Below are 18,078 nucleotides of genomic sequence, written 5' to 3' on the forward strand. Positions count from 1 at the left end.
AGGTAATAAAAGACATCAAAACAGGCTCAGCCCCACTAAGAAGAAACACGGTGAGAGTGGACTGACACGTCACCCATCAAATGGAGGACCATAAAGGACAGACAGCGCCAGCCAGGGCAGGGCCTGGGCCACCCAGCAGGCAGCCGGTAACAGAAAGCGTGTGACAAGATGTAGCATCAAGGGAGGGCCCCCAACGGGCTTCCTACAAAACAAGTAGCGGGCTTCCCTGGTGGCGCAGTGGTTGAGAGTCCGCCTGCCGAGGCAGGGGACACGGGTTCGTGCCCCGGTCCGGGAGGATCCCACATGCCGCGGAGCGGCTGGGCCCGTGAGCCATGGCCGCTGAGTCTGCGCGTCCGGAGCCTGTGCTCCGCAGCGGGAGAGGCCGCGACAGTGAGAGGCCCGCGTACCGCAAAAAAAAAAAAAAAAAAAAAAAAAGCTGCAGCTTCAGCTTTTCAAAAGACACAGAGAAAGGAAGCAAAAGACATGCACAGACTGGAATAAAATATTTGCAAACCACATATCTGATATAAACTGTGTCTTGACTTCTCATGGGTGGAACAGTTCTCAGAGCTTTCTGAGATACTCTTCCCAGGTTATAATCCTCAAATTTAGCTAAAATAAAAATTTCCAGTTCTTTCTTTAAAAAAAAAAAGAAAGGCAATTAGCGTGTCTGTTGGAACCTCTCAAAGAGCACCTCTCGGGGCTTCCCTGGTGGCGCAGTGGTTGAGAGTCCGCCTGCCGATGCAAGGGACACGGGTTCGTGCCCCGGTCCGGGAAGATCCCACATGCCGCGGAGCGGCTGGGCCCGTGAGCCATGGCCGCTGGGCCTGCGCATCCGGAGCCTGTGCTCCGCAACGGGAGAGGCCACAACAGTGAGAGGCCCGCGTACCGCAAAAAAAAAAAAAACAAGTAGCAAAGAGAGATGGACCCACAACGGTGTTTATGACCACCTCACAGGAAACAACCACCTCAGGTAAACTATGATACACTCACACGGGTTACACTGGCACGCAGCCTTCATCAGTGCGTCCACATCTCAGAAAGGTGAAGGCTCACACCTATTCTCTCCCTCTCACCCAATGAAGAGAAAATGAGACACAAAGTAAAGAAAAGTGAGTGCCCAGCTCTGACCTTGGAGGCGAGTGGGGACCACGCAAAGGCTGTGAGCTCTGAGAAGGGACGTTTCCTGGCTAGCACACAGAGAGGTCTGTGTCAGATGTCTCCTAGACCAAGCTCCCGGCCTGCCTATGGCCACTGTGAGAGCCTGGCATCACCTCTCTCCCATCACCTCTGTGGGCAGAGAATGGGCCATATGCGAGGATGGGCCCTCTGCGGGCCCAGAGGATGCTTGGAGCGCAAGAGGAAGTGGTCAGCTGTCCCACGGGGCCTTGCTCATCTGTCCGTCAGCTCTGATGGGGCTAAGGGTTTACTTCCCTCTCCCCAGAATCCCCAGTTACCCAGTGTGGGTAAGCGAGCGAGAGGGGGCAGGGTCGCAGTATCCTGAGCTGCCATGGTGCCCACTACATGCCACGGTCCCCTTTACAAAGTGGCTGCTTTCATGCCCTCAGACCCCACTGGCTCACAAGAAGCTCTGCAGTGCTGGGTCCTTACAGCCACACGGGATACACAAGAAGGCAGCCTGGGGATCCCCTCTAACACCTGACCCAGGAACCTTGCGCTGGGTGTCCAGCTACTCGCCTCACAAGGTGCCTCGCAGGGGCTCCTCCAAGGCAGATGGCCAGGCAGACCTGTCTTGCCGGGCACTCTGGCCACGGGCAGGCTGGCGTGCAGGAAGGGCCCCGCCGCCTCTCTGGGATGCTAGCAAGAGGCCAGGAGACGCCAGCAGAGGGGGCTGAGATGCACGGGGCACCGGGCACCACCCCCCCCCAGACCGGCCACAGGAGACCCTGGTTCACAGACCCAAGACCTCGCTGCCCTGCCTCCAAAGGGGTGGCCAGCAAGGGGAGCCGACAGAAGGAACAGAGGCTGGAGGGAGGCCAGAACACTGCGGTAGCACAGGAGACTGGGGACGGGGGGCCTTCCTGGGCGGCCTCCAGCCACCCCAGTGGAGGAGTGGATGAAGACAGACTGTGGCACGAAGACGACACTGGACATGGAACAGAGGGAGAAGCTACAAGTGGGCCCAGCACATTCTGGAAATCTGGGAGGGGCACGCCACGGGCACTAGTGTGGGCCCCACCATGACACAGAGCAGATTTCTATCGGGAGGGCCACCAGAGCCCAGGTGTTCACGCGAGGTCTGATGGAAAAGGACACTGACTGGAGCAAAGCCTGTCCAGAAATCCCAGCGGATGCTGGCATCCCCGACATCACAACCAGGCAGAGGGGCTCTGGCATGACCGGCCAGCGACACGGAGCAAGGGCAAAGCCTGCAGACAGCAGTGGGGAGAGTGGGCCTTCTTTTTAGGCAACTTCAACTAACTACTCCAGAATCAGCAGAGATGAAAAGGAAGGGTCTTGCTGATTTTCATTAACAAAGGCTGCTTTCAAAATCCTTCAGTAAGAGACGTGGGCCATGCCAGTCACTCAGCCGACGCTTATCTGGGGCCCCTCTCGTTTTGCAGCTTCTCTGCCTCTGGCCCCAGAGGCAGCGGCCGGGCTTCTCCTGGCACCGTGTTCTCCCCCTTCTGTCCACACCGCCTGGCGCCTCAGGAGCTGAAGGTGCACGTGTGCCTCAACGTGAGTGGGGCTTCGGCCCACAGCTCGGGAAGGATGGAACCTAAACGTGTGCACGCTAAGTGTAAAAGGGTTAAAAGGAAAGACTATCTACGTAGGTCTGGTTGTCCAGTTACGTGAAGTCAGCAGAGATAGGCGACCCTGAGCCCTGGGCTGCCCCTCGCCCATGGCGATGAGCAGCGTGGCCGGGCCCCTTCCTCTGACCAGGGCGAGACCTGGGAGCTGTACGTTCGCGGAGCCTCTTGCCCATTTCTCTGTGATCTGACAGGGTCTGGATGTGCCTTCTGTCAGTGACGTGTGCACTATGTGTCCCCGGGTGGCCAGCCTTTTCCCTCTTGAAGGATCTATATATACATACACACGTACCATGTTTTCTTTATCCATTCATCCATCGATGGACACTTAGGTTATTTCCATACCTTGCAATCGTGAATAGTGCTGCAATGCATGTAGAAGTACAGAAATCTCTTCAAGGTGATGATTTCCTTCAGATACACTCCCAGAAGTGAGGCTGCGCATCATACAGTAACTCCATTTGCAGTTTCTTGAGGCGCCTCCATGCTGTTTTCCGCAGTGGCTGCACCAATTTACACTCCCACCAGCAGTGCACGAGGCTTCCCCTCTCTCTACAAGCACGCCAACTCTTGATGCCTCTTCTCTTTCTGACGATGGCCATTCTGACGGCTGTGAGGTAGTATCACTTTGTGGTTTTGATTTGCGTTTTCCTGATGACTGGCGATGTTGAGCATCTTTTCATATACCTCTTGGCCATCTGTGTCTCTTCTTTGGAGAAATGTCTATTTAGGTCTTTTGTACATTTTAGCTCCTTGGATATTTTGGATATTAACTTCTTATCACGTGTGGTTTGCCAATATTTTCTCCCATTCCCTAGGCTGTCTTTTCATTTGTTGATGGTCTCCTTTGCCATGCAGATGGTTTTAGTTTAATGTAGTCCCACTAGTTTATTTTTGCTTTTGTTGCCTTTACTTTTGGTGTCAGATGCAAAAAAAATCATCACAAAGACCAATGTCAACATACTGCCTATGTTTTCTTCTATAAGTATTACGGTTTCAGGTCTTATGTTCAAATCTTTAATCCATTTTGAGTTCATTTTTGTGTGTGGCATAAGAAAGTGGTCCAGTTTAATTCTTTTCAATGTGGATGTCAAGTTTTCCCAGTACCATTTATTAAAGAGACTGTCCTCTCCCCACTGTATATTCTTGGCTCCTTTGTTGTAAATTAGTTGACCATATACACATGGGTTCATTTCTGGGCTCTGTCTTCTGTTCCATTGATCTTTATGTCTGTTCTTATGCTAATACCATACTGTTTTGATTACTGTAGCTTTATAATATAGTTTGAAATAACTGACGGTGATCCCTCCAATTTTGTTCTTCTCTCTCAAGATTGCTTTGGGGTCTTTTGTGGCTCCATACAAATTTTAGAATTATTTTTTATATTTCTGTGAAAAATGCCATTGGAATTTTGATAGTGATTACACTGAATCTGTAGCTTGTGCTTTGAGTAGTATGGACATTTTAACAATATTAATTCTTCCGATCCATGAACATAAAATATCTTTTATGTCTTCTTCAATTTCTTTCATCAATGTCTTACAGTTTTCAGCATACAGATCTTTCACCTGCTTAGTTTATTCATAAATATTTTACTCTTTTTGATGTTACTGCAAATGGGATCATTTTCTTAATTTCTCTTTCTAACAGACAGGCAAGCATCTTTAAGAAGATAGCTGGGAAGCTCCATCCTTGCCCCCATTTGTGACTGGGCCCTGAAGGTGGAGGTCAAATGTTCTAGGAGCCCATGGCCAGAAAGCCACACAGGAGTCAGGCAGGCAGACGGGAGGCTCTCCAGGCCGAGGAGGCAGCGTGAGCACAGGCCAGGGGTCTTGGCTGAAGAGAATACATCAGAGGCCTGAGCAGGCTGCAGTGCAACGGGCGCCCATGGGTTGGGGGTCAGGGATGGAAGGAAATGGGGACTTCATCCCTTAGGCAAGGAGGTCCAGAGGGTCTTTTAAGCAGGAGTACAACACGGTCAGTACTCTGGTGGTTTGCAGAAGATCTGAGCCAAAGACAAAGACACGCTCCCCAACTCCACCCATGGGTGCCCAGGTCTAGAAGAGCCTGTGGCCCTGGAGCTGGGTCAGCCCAGGGAACCATGGGCCTGCCTGGAGGGAGCCCAGTGAAGTTGTGACCCTCATGTGGTCACACCACCCACAACTGGCTTCTGAATCAGGCCCTGCAGCCAGGACCGTGGGGTGTGTGAGCAGTCAGGCTCTAGGACCAGGCGCACAGGCCAAACAGTGCAGTCTCCACCGCAGACCCTCCAAACGTCATTTTAGGGGACATTTTATTGTTTTTGTTAGAAACCAAGTGACCCAGACTTCTGGGAAAGAGATGAGAGATGGAAAAGCACAGTGCAGTGGTGCCTGTGAACTGCTCCTGGCAGGTACACCCAGCTCCCGGAGGCCAGCAGGGGCCCGTGATTACCACTGCTCTCCCATCTGCTGTGTGACCAGGAGGATCCTGTGACCCCCAACTACAGCGAATCAGCAGAAAGCTGGGGACATCTGCAGGTGCAGTGTCCTGATCCTACACCTGAACTATCAGAGCCGACTCAAAGACCAGTGACCTGTGGTCCCATAGTTCCCCGGGCTCTGGGAAGAGTCACAGGGTGGGGCAGCTCCCTCACTACACCCCCACCCCACCGTCCAGTCCCATGGCCTCCCTCCCCTGGGGACAGCCAGCCCAAGCCCAGCACCGTCATCGTCCCCCTGTAGCGCCACAGGCGCTGATTCCTGAAGGTCCACGTATGCTGTGGAAGCACAGCTGTGTGCCCAGCCCTGACATCCCCCCACCGTGGGTAAACGCAGGGCGAGGGCACCATGGAGACGCAGCCACCATGTCCCTCACAGCAGTGCCTGTTCCCACCACACAGTCACCGCGGCAGGCACGAGAGGAACAGACACCAGGACACCGCCACCCGCCAGCGAGGTGCCAAGGCCCCCACACACGGGGATCGCCTGAGGCTTGGAGACCTGACACAGCAGCCAAGGTCACACAGCTGGTGGTGGACGGGGGACCGGAGGCCAGTCTGTGAGATGGCAGAGGCAGTGTCTCTGACCACCACATGCACCGCCACCAACACCGGCCCTCGGCCAGCCCTGTCCCCACGGGTCCTGCCTGTGCTGATGGGAGCAGGGAGGACCCGCACGCAGGAGGAGGTGGACCCAAGGCAGGGCGGATACCGACAGCAGACCCCTCGGGCCCCTGCCACTCCAACCCCACGCCCCCGGCACACAGCAGAGCTGCTCCACCCAGAAAACGACCACGCAGGTCGCACAGAGCACACGTGCAGCCCAGGGAGGTCTCCAGCTGGGAGGTAAACTGGAATCGCCCCAGTCCCCGAGCGGAGCAGAGAAGGGAGGGCTTCCGGGGGGCACAGACCTGCTTCCAGGTCGGCGCCGTGCACGTCCCCCCAACCCCGTGCTGTGTGGACGGCCACGGGGGGCCCCGGTGGGGCGAGGCAGGGAGGGACTCCAGCTTGGTGTCTGGGCAGGCCCTGGATCTTGCGTGAATGGGACATGAGCTCCACTGACGCCCCCAGGGGCACAGGCTCCACCATCAGGGTGGCGGCACTGTGCCCTGGCGTGGAGCCATCTCAGGAGAGAGGGAACATCTGCCATGAACACCAGGCCCCACTGCTGTCCTGGTGACAGTTCAGACTTAGGGGCCGGCAAACCACCAACGCTCCCACCTACAACCACAGGTCCCATGAGGAGGTGACACACAAGAAAAAAACAAAGCACCCCAAGAGGAAGCACAGCTACCCCCCAACCCCGCCACGGCTTCACACGAGCAAGGATGTACGGATCGTTCCTGCCTCGTGGGGCTGACAATCACGCATCCTTAAAACCCAGCTGGCGCTTCCCTGGTGGCGCAGTGGTTAAAAGTCCGCCTGCCAATGCAGGGGATGCGGGTTCGTGCCCCAGTCCGGGAAGATCCCACATGCCGCAGAGCGGCTGGGCCCGTGAGCCATGGTCGCTGAGCCTGCGCGTCCGGAGCCTGTGCTCCGCAACGGAAGAGGCCACGGCGGTGAGAGGCCCGCGTACCGCAAAAAAAAAAAAAAAAAACCCCAGATGCACTAGGCTGGCCTGGGAGGAAGTGCATGAAAGCCAGCAAGGTCATGACAAGAGGACACATTTATTTTCACATGAATTATAAATGCCGGGAGCTCCTGACAGAACTCAGCTGAGCCCTGCACTTCTTCGGCCAAAAAGGTAGGAGGCCTTCCAGCAGGAACACGAGAATGTACTAGAAAACAAGGGTTTTTATCACAAGGCATTTCTCAGTCTCTGCTGCAGTGCCCACGTCCAGAGAAGCGCCGGGGTCTCACTCGGACAGCGCAGAGCAGATGTGGGGCGGTGCAGCGCTCTGCAAACAGCACCCCGAGACCCAGGGCCCGCTGCAGGTGGCAACCCAGACCCAATCCGACGCCCTGCTTCGGAGGCAGGGAGCAGACCGGGCAGGGAGGCAGCAAGGACAGCCTGCGTGATGACGGGCGCGACCCGCGAGACCACCAACGCATGCCCTCGGTGCTTTTAACGCTCTGTGGGGCACGAGCACGTCTGCGTCCCTGAAGCTAGTAAACCTGACCGCGGTCACAAGAACACCTGCCACACAGCAGGCATCTCCCAGAAAACACATCCCAGCCAAAACCAGTCTGCAGGGCAGGGGCTGGGAGCCCCCTCCCCTGATCCGGGTGCCCGGGCTCAGAAAGCAATCGTGACCCCAAGATCACCTGACCTGCAGACGGCACACAGAGTGGGTGCTCAGCCCTCCTCGCCGGCACCCCCTCCTGGGACCGGACCCTGCAGGGCTGATGCCCCGCGGCCAGCTGCCCACAGCCTGGCTCGGGGTGCCCTGGTGCCTGCCTGCCTGCTCCCGTGCCGAGGGAGCGAAGCTACCTGTGGGCCTGGGAGGGAAGACGAACACCCCAAAAGGGAAGCATCTGCCACATGTTTCGTCAGGCGAGCAGGGCACAGGACCCTCGGCCAACAGAAAACACTCCTCTCGTGGCAGGGAGTGAGCCCTGTCCTGCGAAAAAGCCGCGGCCCCAGCGGTCCCCAGTGCACACCCCGTGTCGGTGATTCTCAGGAAGATGGGCAGGCTCAGCCCTGCACGCCCGCTGAAGCCCCTCCGGCCCCTGGATGCCACGCAGCTCATCCAGGACACAGAAGGAGAGTCACCAAGCGTGACCCGCCCCAAACTCTCAGCAAGAAGTTCCTCTGAGAGGACGCCAGCCCTGCGGGGAGGAGTGAAAGGCAGGGCAGCCCAGGGGGGGGATCCAAGGCCTGGATTTTCTTCTTGTGACTCCTTTTCTGTTCATTCAACAGCTAAGAGAGAACAAGGGCAGTGGGACTGGGAAGAGGGTGGTGCGGGTGGGTGTTCCGCAGGGTCGGCGACGCCAGGCTGCAGCTGCTCGCTCGCTTGGGACGGCTCAGCCCTGAACTCCTGCCGTGCAGAGCTCCCGAGAGGGGCCTGGGGGCATCCCAAGCTCACCTGGGCTTCTTGGAGGACGACACTGCTCCAAGCTCTCCGTGTCACCCCTGCGCCCACCGCCTGCCATCTTCTCCACGGCCTCGGGAACCACACACGGCCCCGACCAGCAAGGGCCTCCTGAACACGTCGTGATGGCAGCACGGATGGAATGTCTTTCCCGACAGAATCAACTAAACGGCGCGCACAGTCCCCATGCTTGTGTGTGTGTGTGCACGTGTGTGGGCTCACACGCGGCCAGGAAGGAAAAGGGCAGGGCGCACAAGCTCCTGTCTGTGCCTACGGCCCTGCCCAGGCCGCAGCCCAGAGGCGCACACACAGGTCCCGGGGCTCTCCTGGCCCAGACACACGCACATGCAACTCGCTGTCCCACTGCTCACTCGGGCCTCCTGCTGCACAGACAGCGCCGACCCGTCTGGGTTCCCTGGTCAGGTTCCCAGCACAGCTGCACCTACCGTCCCCTCATCTGCCAGCAGAACGCATGCCCAAGGGAAGCACAGCTAGCCGGGAGGGGCCGGTGAGACAGCCCCCCCGACTGGGTTCTAGCAACTCCCAGTTCCTCTCTCTGCCCTTAGCTGTCTCTCTAAGAACAAGTTCTATCATCTTAATACTTGGGATTTAATACCGTTAAAGTAGAAAGAACTCACCCCAGTCATAAGAAGCTAGACCACTGAGCACTACGGAAGCACGCACGGCCCGCGCACACGAGCAGCTCCCGCCCCAGCCCTCCCGCGAGGAGACGCAGACTGACCGGCAGCCTTCCTCAACTGCACTGCAGGATGCCGGCAGCACCCCGGCCCCCACCCACTAGGGGCAGCAGCAATGCCCCACCACACCTCCAGGCCCTGCCCAGCGTCCCTGGAAGGTGAGACCACTCCAGGTGGAGACCCACTGGCAGGCAGCCCGCTCGTGGGGAGGGCAACGGGAGGGTCCCTCACCTGACGTAGGGACCAGGTCCCGAGCTGCCAACGCACCAGGCCCTGGAGCCAAAAGTGGGCACGAGTCAGCACTGGCCCTTCACGGGCACAGCCCGGTAGGCGAGGAAAGCAACTCAGTGCCGCCAGGCTCAGTGTCTCTGGGTCCCTTCGCGGCATCAACGCGGGGCCACAGGAAACAGTCTGAGAAGAGAACTCAACGCCTCAGGTCCCCCTCTCTGAGCAGCCAGAGACTCAGTTTCCAGCTGACGACACCCCGAAAGCGCCGTCTTCCCCCGCCCGCCGAGGCCAGCAGAGTGCAGGGGCCGAGTGCCCGCTACGCCCACCTCTCCTCCGGTCCCGACCAGCACTAATGCACATGGGGACATATGAAGAACGCCAACCTCGCCTGTCCTCACTGGCGGCCCCCCAGCCTGTGTCAGGGGCCTCTGGATCGTGTGGGACCGTGCCCTCCACCCGCCGCGGCAAGGAAACTGGCTCCCTCCCACTCCTACGGGGCATGGGTGGCAGGGTGAGGGACTTTGTGAAGGCCACGAGCTGGGTCCTCCTGTCCACCCCACTCAACACGCCTCCGCTTGCAGCCCCCCGCAGCTGTCAGGAAGGCCCCGCCGAGATAAAGCTGCGGCGGTGGGGGCGCCCGGCTGTCTCCCGTCCGCCTGCTGGGCTGGGGGGACCCCACTCAGTAAACATCACGTCCCGGCACCTCCGTCCCCCTCCCTGCCCGGGGGCCACTGGGCCAGCGTCTCCGTCCATTGAATCAGAAGAGTCCTTGTAAACCAGTCACGGGGCTGTTTTGATGAGCAGCCAAGGAAGCCAAGCCGGGTTAAGCGGCCACAGGGGTGCAGGGAAAGGGCCCGGCAGGGAGCGCTGCCCCGAAGCCAGGCCTGACCCAAACCACCGAAGAGCACGGAGGGCTCTGAGCGGGCCGTGAAGCCCCTGTCATAAGGGTTCCACGTTTTCCTTCCACTCAGAAGCCTTGGCTGAGGCGGTGAGGGCCAGGGTGGGGGCAGCCCCACGCCTCCAGACACTCTTCCTCCTCGAGGGTGTCCCCCGGGCCACGCTGAGGACCTGCTCGGGCCGTGACACCTGCCGAGCCAGCATGGAAGTAGGGGAGGAGGAGTCCACACTCAGCTGGAGAACCCAGCGTGGAGGCCTCCTCTGCAGCCCCCGGCGCGCCCTGAGAACGCCCTCCCCATGGGAGACAGGGCCCAGCATCACTTCTGAGAAGCCTGCAGGAAGAGTCTCTGCCCGGGGGTCTGCGGCTCCCATCAGCCTGCAGGCTGGCAGGAAGAGGCAGGCAGCCCCACCCCGTGGAATAAAAACGCCACCGCCCAGAGGCCTATTTGTTTTGGAAGCGTCTCACTAAGGAGCAGCTGGGACAGGTGATAACCGCTTCCTCTATGCCCCTCTGCAACCCTCAGTCCTGAGGAACCCGGGGAACAGGCCAGAGGGGCCTGTCACGACCAGAGCTGGACCGCACCAACAAGGGGATACGAGTGTGGGATCTGAGGACAGAGCTGCTGGAGAGCCAGCCTGGCAGGCCAGGCCTGCGCCCTCTGCACATGGCCCTCTAGCAGCCCGGGACAGACTCTCAGTGCAGAAGGCGTGGACCGACAGCGGTCGCCACAGCACCTTCCACCTTCCATACCGAGCTTCGCCATCTCGGCGGGAGGGGAGACGCGAGGGGTGGCCAGGGAGCTCCCGCAGCACCTGGGGGGCGGGAGAGCGGACCGGGTGAGCCAGTTCAGGCCGCGCCCTTCCCGCCACCCCGGGATCAGCCCCAGAGCGACACTCAGCACTGGCACCTGGCGGGGGAAGGGGTGTGTGGCACGACCAGGGGACCGGGAGCGGGCAGGTTACAGATGGAAGGCGCCATCGGCAGGGAACGGGGTCAAGCGGCCTCCAGGGCGCCAAGCCCCTGACCCCTCGACCCCCCGCCTTCCACACAAGTCACCCCGAGAGCCAGACCTACTGCATAAGCCTGGGCTGCGGGGCTAAGGGCAGCCATGCATCGGGACACAGGGCTGGGTCCTTGCCACAGCAGCACTCCAATGGCAGGGCAGAGGTGACAGTGACAAGGCGGCCTGGGGGCCGCAGGGTGCGGAGCCCTTGCACTCACTTTTCATGCAGGCACTGCCTTGCCAGGTAAGCCCCACCTCACTCTGAGGGGACAGAGGGCCTTCTCCACGGTGGACACCTCATAAAATCCCACCACGACCCGCTGGGAAGGTTACTGCTACGCCCATTTCACAGACAATGAAACTGAGGCTTGGGGAGGTAAAACAGGATGACTCGTGAAGCTGTAGTCGGGGTTCAAACCCAAACCATCCAGCCCCCGAGCCCTGTTCCCATCTCTCACCTCCCCAGGTCTCAGCTCAAACGGCACCTTTTCCAAGACGCTCCAGAAGCCCTACTAAAATGGCTCTCGAGCACCCACCCACCGGCTTCCACCCTGCTTCCCGGCATGGCCAGGATCCCTCCGTGGGAGCTCTGCGCCCCCGTGCGGCATCATCCCAGGACACACATGCCAACCACTGCAGGGAGGACGCACGCATATTCCACCGCAGGTGACCGTGCAAAGGAAACTTCTTCAAAGAGAAGAAAACCAGGTGACGAGGAGAACATGGCCACAGCCCAAAGCCACACGGCTCCGCTCAAACAGGACCACGGGTCACACGTGGCCCAGTCACCCACCAACGACCTCCTTGTCTTCTCCTTAAGTATCCGCATTCTATCCTCCGGTTCCAACTGTTCCTAGTCCCATGTCCCCAGGCTCCATCCCATAGAACAGCCCTGCACACCACCGGGGGTACCCGGGCCTGGAGAAATCCTGTGCAGAAAGAAAAACAAACACGAGGAAGACAAAGAACGGCAGGCCCTCCAGCCAAGTCAGCTGGGAACAGCCCGCGCCACCGCCTCTTCCGGACACGGCCACTGCTGGCGGGGGACACGCACAGAAGTCACCGTTGGGCACTGAGACCACCTCCCAGACCAGCCTGCGGGGCCGACGCGCCCAACACAGGCACGGAGGGTGCCCCGCCGAGCACACCTATGCCTGGGCTCGGCCTCCCTCCCAGGCCACGTAGGCCCGTCCCTGACAAAATCAAGAACGTGTGCTTGGGTGCGTCTAAGTTTCCAGGACCACAGCAAGGACAATGTGGGACAGGCTGGGACAGTGAGAACATCGACACAGAGGCAGCCTCCAGCGCCCACTCGAGCGAACCCCTCCCAGGCCACCATGAGCTCTGGACAACAAGTCCAGCAGCCAGCGCCCCAGTGCCGCCCGGCTTTCCCAGCATCCTGAGAAGAGGCCTCGGTGAGCCCAGTAGACAGTGACGCCTGGGGGTGAGAAGCCAGGACAGAGGCTGGAACAGGGCACTGCGGCTGCCCCGGGCCCTGCCCACCCCGCAGAGCCTCCCTGCGGTGCTCAGGTGGGTCCCCGGGGACACTTGTGCAGGGTTCCCTGCAGACACCCCAAGCAGGAGGACAAATGAGAAATGACGCGTTGCCAAGGGTGTTCAGGCACGTGGGGCTCATTCTGCAAGGGCTCCCTAGCCCCAGGCGAGCACTGCCACACACCCAGGCCACAGTGACTGCCTGCCTGGAAAGCAGCTGCTCCTGCGTGTGCCCTGCAACCACAGGTTCCGGGGCCCACTGGCCGCAGTTTTTCTCCTCGTGCCTCTATGCCTTTGCACGTGCCGTTCCTCCTTCCTGGGCCGCGACCTTTCCTCCTTTCTGCTTGGAAAACTCCTGTGCACCCTCCTGAGCCGCCCTCCCGGCCCGCCCTCTGCCGCCACATCATTTGCTCCTGCTGCCCAGCCTGACAGAGCGCGGACTGTCTTCTCCGGCGGCGACACTGATCCTGAGCTCGGGGTCTGGCCCAGGACAGACGGTGAACGCAGTCGGGACTGGAGGTCTCGCGGCAGGAAGTGGTCCGGCTCACGTCTGGAAGAGGCTGGGTCACAGCAGCATCTTTCAGGATCAGCAAAAAGCAGGAACAATCCAGGTGTCCGTGGAGAGGCAACACACGCCTATCTCCACACCACGGAATACCATTTGGCCACAGAAAGGACAGCTGACACCAGCAACACCACCGACGAACTTTCACAACATTAAGCTAAGTGAACTGGTCACAGAAGACCACGTGTTGTGATTCCGTTCCATTTCCACACGAAATGCCCAGAATAGGCAAATCTGTAGAGATGGAAAGTAAATCAGTGATTGCCTAGGGTCAGGGAGGGAACGGGGCATGCTGATTGCCTAGGGGCAGGGAGGGGACGGGGCACGCTGATTGCCTAGGGGCAGGGAGGGAACGGGGCACCCTGAACATGAGATTTCTTTCGGGGGTGAGGTGAACATTCTCAAACTAAACTGTGGTGATGGTCAACTCTGTAATTTTACTAAAAATTACTTAATTGTACGCTTAAAGCAAGTAAACTTTATGGTAGGTAAATTATACCTCAAGGAGACTGTTAAAAAAAACCCCAAACCCTAGAGAATCGAGCAAGCTCAGCCTGGGTGCCCTCATACGGGATTTGACTGCCAGCCACCGCAACACCCTCCCCAGAGGCCAAGTGCCAAGGGAAAGTCATCAACACCCGGTTCAAATGCCCGCAGAGGTGGCATCCACGGGGTTGGATCCCCTTCACCTGAGTGCAAGATTCCTGCCGGCAGACCCATCAGGCCCGAAAGCCCCCGACCGCATAGCACACCCTGGGCGCTGCCCGAGAGCGCCAACTCCACCGCCCTGTGGAGTGAATCGCCAGGCCGGGAGGCCTGTCTCCTCTGGCCAGAGCCAGGAAGCCCTACCCTGCGCCTCACCCCACCTCAATCTGCCGCCGGGGAGGAAAGGAGGTGCTGACGTCAAGGCCCAAGCGGCCCCAGCAAGGGGCTCGCAGGGTGCGGGCTGGGCTAGAGGGCGCGGGCGGGCAGGTCCCTGCAAACTTCACCCCGTAGGCCCCCACCAGTCAGGAGCAGAGGAAGTGTGTTTCCTCTTCTATATTCCCAGATGCTGGCTGGGAAGCTTCTGGACCCAGCTTTGTCGGGTAAAATGTAAACCACACGCCTATCGTCCACTCACAGATGGCTGCCGCTGCCAGCTGAGGACAGGACAAAAGTTCTCTCCACACTCCCACACTCTGCGCTGCCCCAGCTCATGCAGCTTCTGCTCTGGGCAAGGGTGCCACCCTGTCAGCTGCTGTCCAGAATGGGTAGAGCCAAGGACCCCAGAGGTGACCTACACAAGAAGTGCAACCCTTTTCAAGTTGGAAATTACTCTTGTAAAAAAAGAGGAAAAAAATTACCACACACCTTGGCGCTCAATGCCAAGCAGAGGAAACATACAGTAAGACGACGGATGCGAGCTGCTCGTCGCAAAACTCTCCTGCAGGTGAGCGCCAGCGAAGTCCAGCAGCAAGTCGTAACATGCTGGCTTTCTTTCTAGCTTCCCTGAGCAGGTTTCCTGCAGGCCTCCCTTTCCTCACACACGGCAGGGAGAGCTGAAGATAAGGCTGCCAGCATTACTCAGCAAGGCCCTTTCAGTGACAGGGAAGGTGTGGTCTCACTCGAACATCTGTAACCCACTCTTCTGGTCATACAGTGATCAGAAGGCGAGGAGGAGGACGCACCGTTTGCCTACAGCTGAGTCCATACTTTGTCCCCGTGATGGACAAATGCAGAGAAACTGCTTCTCAAAAGAACAAAAAACATTAAAAACATGAGAACTCTATTCCAAACAAACCGGTTGACACGGAATGATGTGAATTAATAAAAATATCAAGAAACAGTAAAAAAAAAAATCACACATCTCCTCAATTCTTCCAGGCTGAAACCTGGCTAAAGGATTAACTGAAGTCCTAGCATTAAGCATGTAAAGGGCGTCGGGCAGGAGCCAGGCCCTTCACGCGCCGCCGGGTGGCTCTCCTCACAAGAGGGGCCAGGTGGAGTGGCAGGTGGACCAGAGTGGGAGAGCTGGGGTCTCTGCCGCTCACTCCCTCTGCAGCTGTGAAGTCCAGGCCTCTGCATCCTCATACTTCACAGCAGATGCTCAGTAAACTTGTGGGAGGGACAGAGGGCCACCCGGGCCCTCCCAGCTCTAGCATACTCAGACACCACCCTGGAAACATGCTCTCGAGAAGATCAGAACTTGACTACTGAGATTGTTCCACTTTTTTTTTTTTAAGGGGGGTGGTTCATAGTTAAGGAAATGTTAAAGAATTCATGATTCACCAAGTCTGATATGCAATCCACCAAGTTTAAAAACACATGCACGAAGATAAGCAAACTCCATCCTAACCCCTTTCTGGAGATCTCTAGTTCCCTTTCAGAACTGCCTACTGCCTACTTTACATCCAGTCGGCTCCTTCCCTCCCCAGAGACCACAGAAGCAGCAGCTCCAAGCCTGTCCCTTTCAAAGCTGTCTTCCTCCAACACTGGGCCCGGCCTCCCCCCCACAGGGAGGTAAGTGCTCCGCTGATCTTACCCAGACAGTCCTGACAAGTGCCTGGAGAACCAGACCCTTCTAAGCCTAGCTGTGGTAAACTTCTGGTTGTTCACAATGATGACAATACAGTCCATAAAGCACAGACCTCAGGCAGTTAAAAAAACGGACTGCTGGTCAGTTTCCAGGCACAGAGTGCCTGCTTCTTACGGGCATGAGCACATAATAACCACACACAGACAAAATACAATCAGCTGCCCCCTCGGCAGCCCAGCTGATCGGGCTGGTCCCTCCGACCCTAAGCCCTGCTAACTCAACTCAGCCAATCAACAGCCTACTCCCCTGAAACCGGCTCACGGGAGGCCAGGCAGCCTCCAAAGCAGTCGCTCCTGATAAACATAGAAAGCAAGCATCTATGGCTCAAATTAAAGCAAACACAGCTGCCTGCCCTCGACTCTTGGTGCCCGTGGGTTACGAAGGCCTCCTACAAGCATCTCTCCTTACTCACAGTAACCAGCATCCACCAATGCCAGGCACTGTGGTAAAGGCTTTAGTGGACCCTTCCACAACACCATGCTGCAAGGACCATGACTTCCACCCTACAGATGACTTTTTAAAAGCAGGTCTGGAGAATTAGTAACCACCTAGAGTCACACTGCTAACAAGCAGTGGGGCTGCGACAGCAGTGCTGCCTCTGCAAGAAGCCAGGTGAGCGGCCCTGCCCCGCGGCTAGCCGCCTGCATCACCCACATGCCACGCTCAGCCCTGCACTCTGGCTCCACGTCTACCCCGTCACACTCAGCAACTCTTTGGCCTCTTTATTCACCCTTCACGCTGTCTGGTCTCCCCCTTCACTAAACTCCACCCAACCTGCCAGGAAGGGTGGGTCTCATTCATGTCCCTGACTACGCCGACAGCACCCTCCACTCTGCCTACACCCCGAAAGGGCCTGACAGACACTGACACGAAACGTACATCGGACCTTTCACCTCCCTTCCCGGACTTCAGTGTCTAGACAAGCCCTTCCACCGGCCGAGGCCAAGCACACAGCAACCGCTCCCTCACTCCCACCCCAAGCTCCCGGAGTAACTAACCTAACTCCAGAGGGGTGCTATACAAACCAGAGCTGGGCACAGATCGGATGGCGGACCACGTTACTGGGTGAAAAGTGCCAGCCCCTCTCGATCCTCAAAAAGTAAAAAATAAAAAGAGAAAGAACAGGAAAAAAATGATGTTTTTAGGGAGAATAACTTATTGAAGACGACGTGACGTTCTATACGTTTATCTAACTTCCAGCAAGCCCAACACACACGCCGACGAGAGGGAGAGCCCAGCCCAGGCTCCGGTGCTGATGCTTCCTTCCTACCCCGCCCTGCGGCAGCCGCCCGCGGAGACGCCGATCGCACCCCGGCCCCGCCGACCTCGCCCCGGCGGACGCTGGCAGAGTTGGGTTGTTTTGCTTCTTTTCCCTCGTTTTTCAAGGGGTTGTTCTCTGCCGGCGTCAAAGTTATCTCTTCCCAAAGCAAGTTCGCCGCGGCGACCGGCGAGAGCAGCCTCCGTCCGACCTCCCCCGCCGCCCGACAGCCAGAGGCGAGGTGTGGCCGCCTGCCCGGGGTCGGCTCCCGGGACGCGACACGCCGCGCGGGCGCCGACTGCAGGCCGGACGCGGCCCCGCTCCCGGCCCGGCCCCGACCCCGCTCCAGGGAGCCCCGGCCCCGCGCCCAACCCGGGGACGCCCCTCGCCGGCCCGGCCCGCGCCGCCCGGCCCGCCGCCCTTGACCGGTGCAGCCCGCGGCGCGCCCCGCGGCCCCTCCCGCGGCCCGGCCCGCCAGCCTCGCCACCCCGCCGCCCCGCCGCCCGACTCACCCCATGAGCCAGTCCATGGCTGCGCGGGGACCGCCGCGCCCGCCGCCCGACTCTCTCGGCCCTCAGCTCGCGGCGGCGGCGGCCGGAAGTAAACACTCGCTCGCTCACTCCCACACGCGCGCCGCGGGCGCCACCGGAAGTGACGTGCGCGCGCTGCCTGCTGGGAAACGTAGTCCGGGCCGCCCCTGTCGCCCCCCCCCCCCCCCCACAGCCCTGTCCCCCACCCACCTACTGGAGCCTGCGCGGGGATGTCCCCTGACACCCCGGTATGTCCCCTCACACCCCAGGATGTCCTCACACAAGCCGCTGTCCCCTCACACCCCGGGATGTCCCCTCACACCCCACTGTCCCCTCACACCCTGGATGTCCCCCCACGTCCGGGATGTCCCCTCCCATCTCGCTGTCTCCCTGCTCCCCATACTGCCCCCTACGCCCTGGCCGCCCCATGTCGCCAGAACGCCGCAGCCCCTCCCCCCTCCTCGGGTCGCCTCGGCCACTGGCTTCTCTCCAGGCTCAGTAAGCTTCGCATGTCAGGCTGAGCCGTCAGCTGGCAGCAGGGGAAGTT

At 59.0% G+C, this 18,078-nt stretch overlaps 1 protein-coding gene across 1 annotated transcript in view; it reads right to left on the bottom strand.

Annotated features, from left to right (window-relative positions):
• Window positions 1–17,642, bottom strand: part of MOB2 (MOB kinase activator 2) — a 52,839-nt gene extending 35,197 nt beyond the window's left edge. Inside the window, exon 1 of the mRNA XM_079930522.1 lies at window positions 17,514–17,642. Within this exon, the coding sequence (XP_079786648.1) occupies window positions 17,514–17,530 (17 nt within the window). The 5' untranslated portion in view covers window positions 17,531–17,642. The remainder of the gene's footprint in view (window positions 1–17,513) is intronic.
• Between the last annotated feature and the right edge of the window lie 436 nt (window positions 17,643–18,078).

Source organism: Stenella coeruleoalba (genome assembly GCF_951394435.1).
Source record: "Stenella coeruleoalba genome assembly, chromosome: 8".
Classification (NCBI taxonomy): Eukaryota; Metazoa; Chordata; class Mammalia; order Artiodactyla; family Delphinidae; genus Stenella; species Stenella coeruleoalba.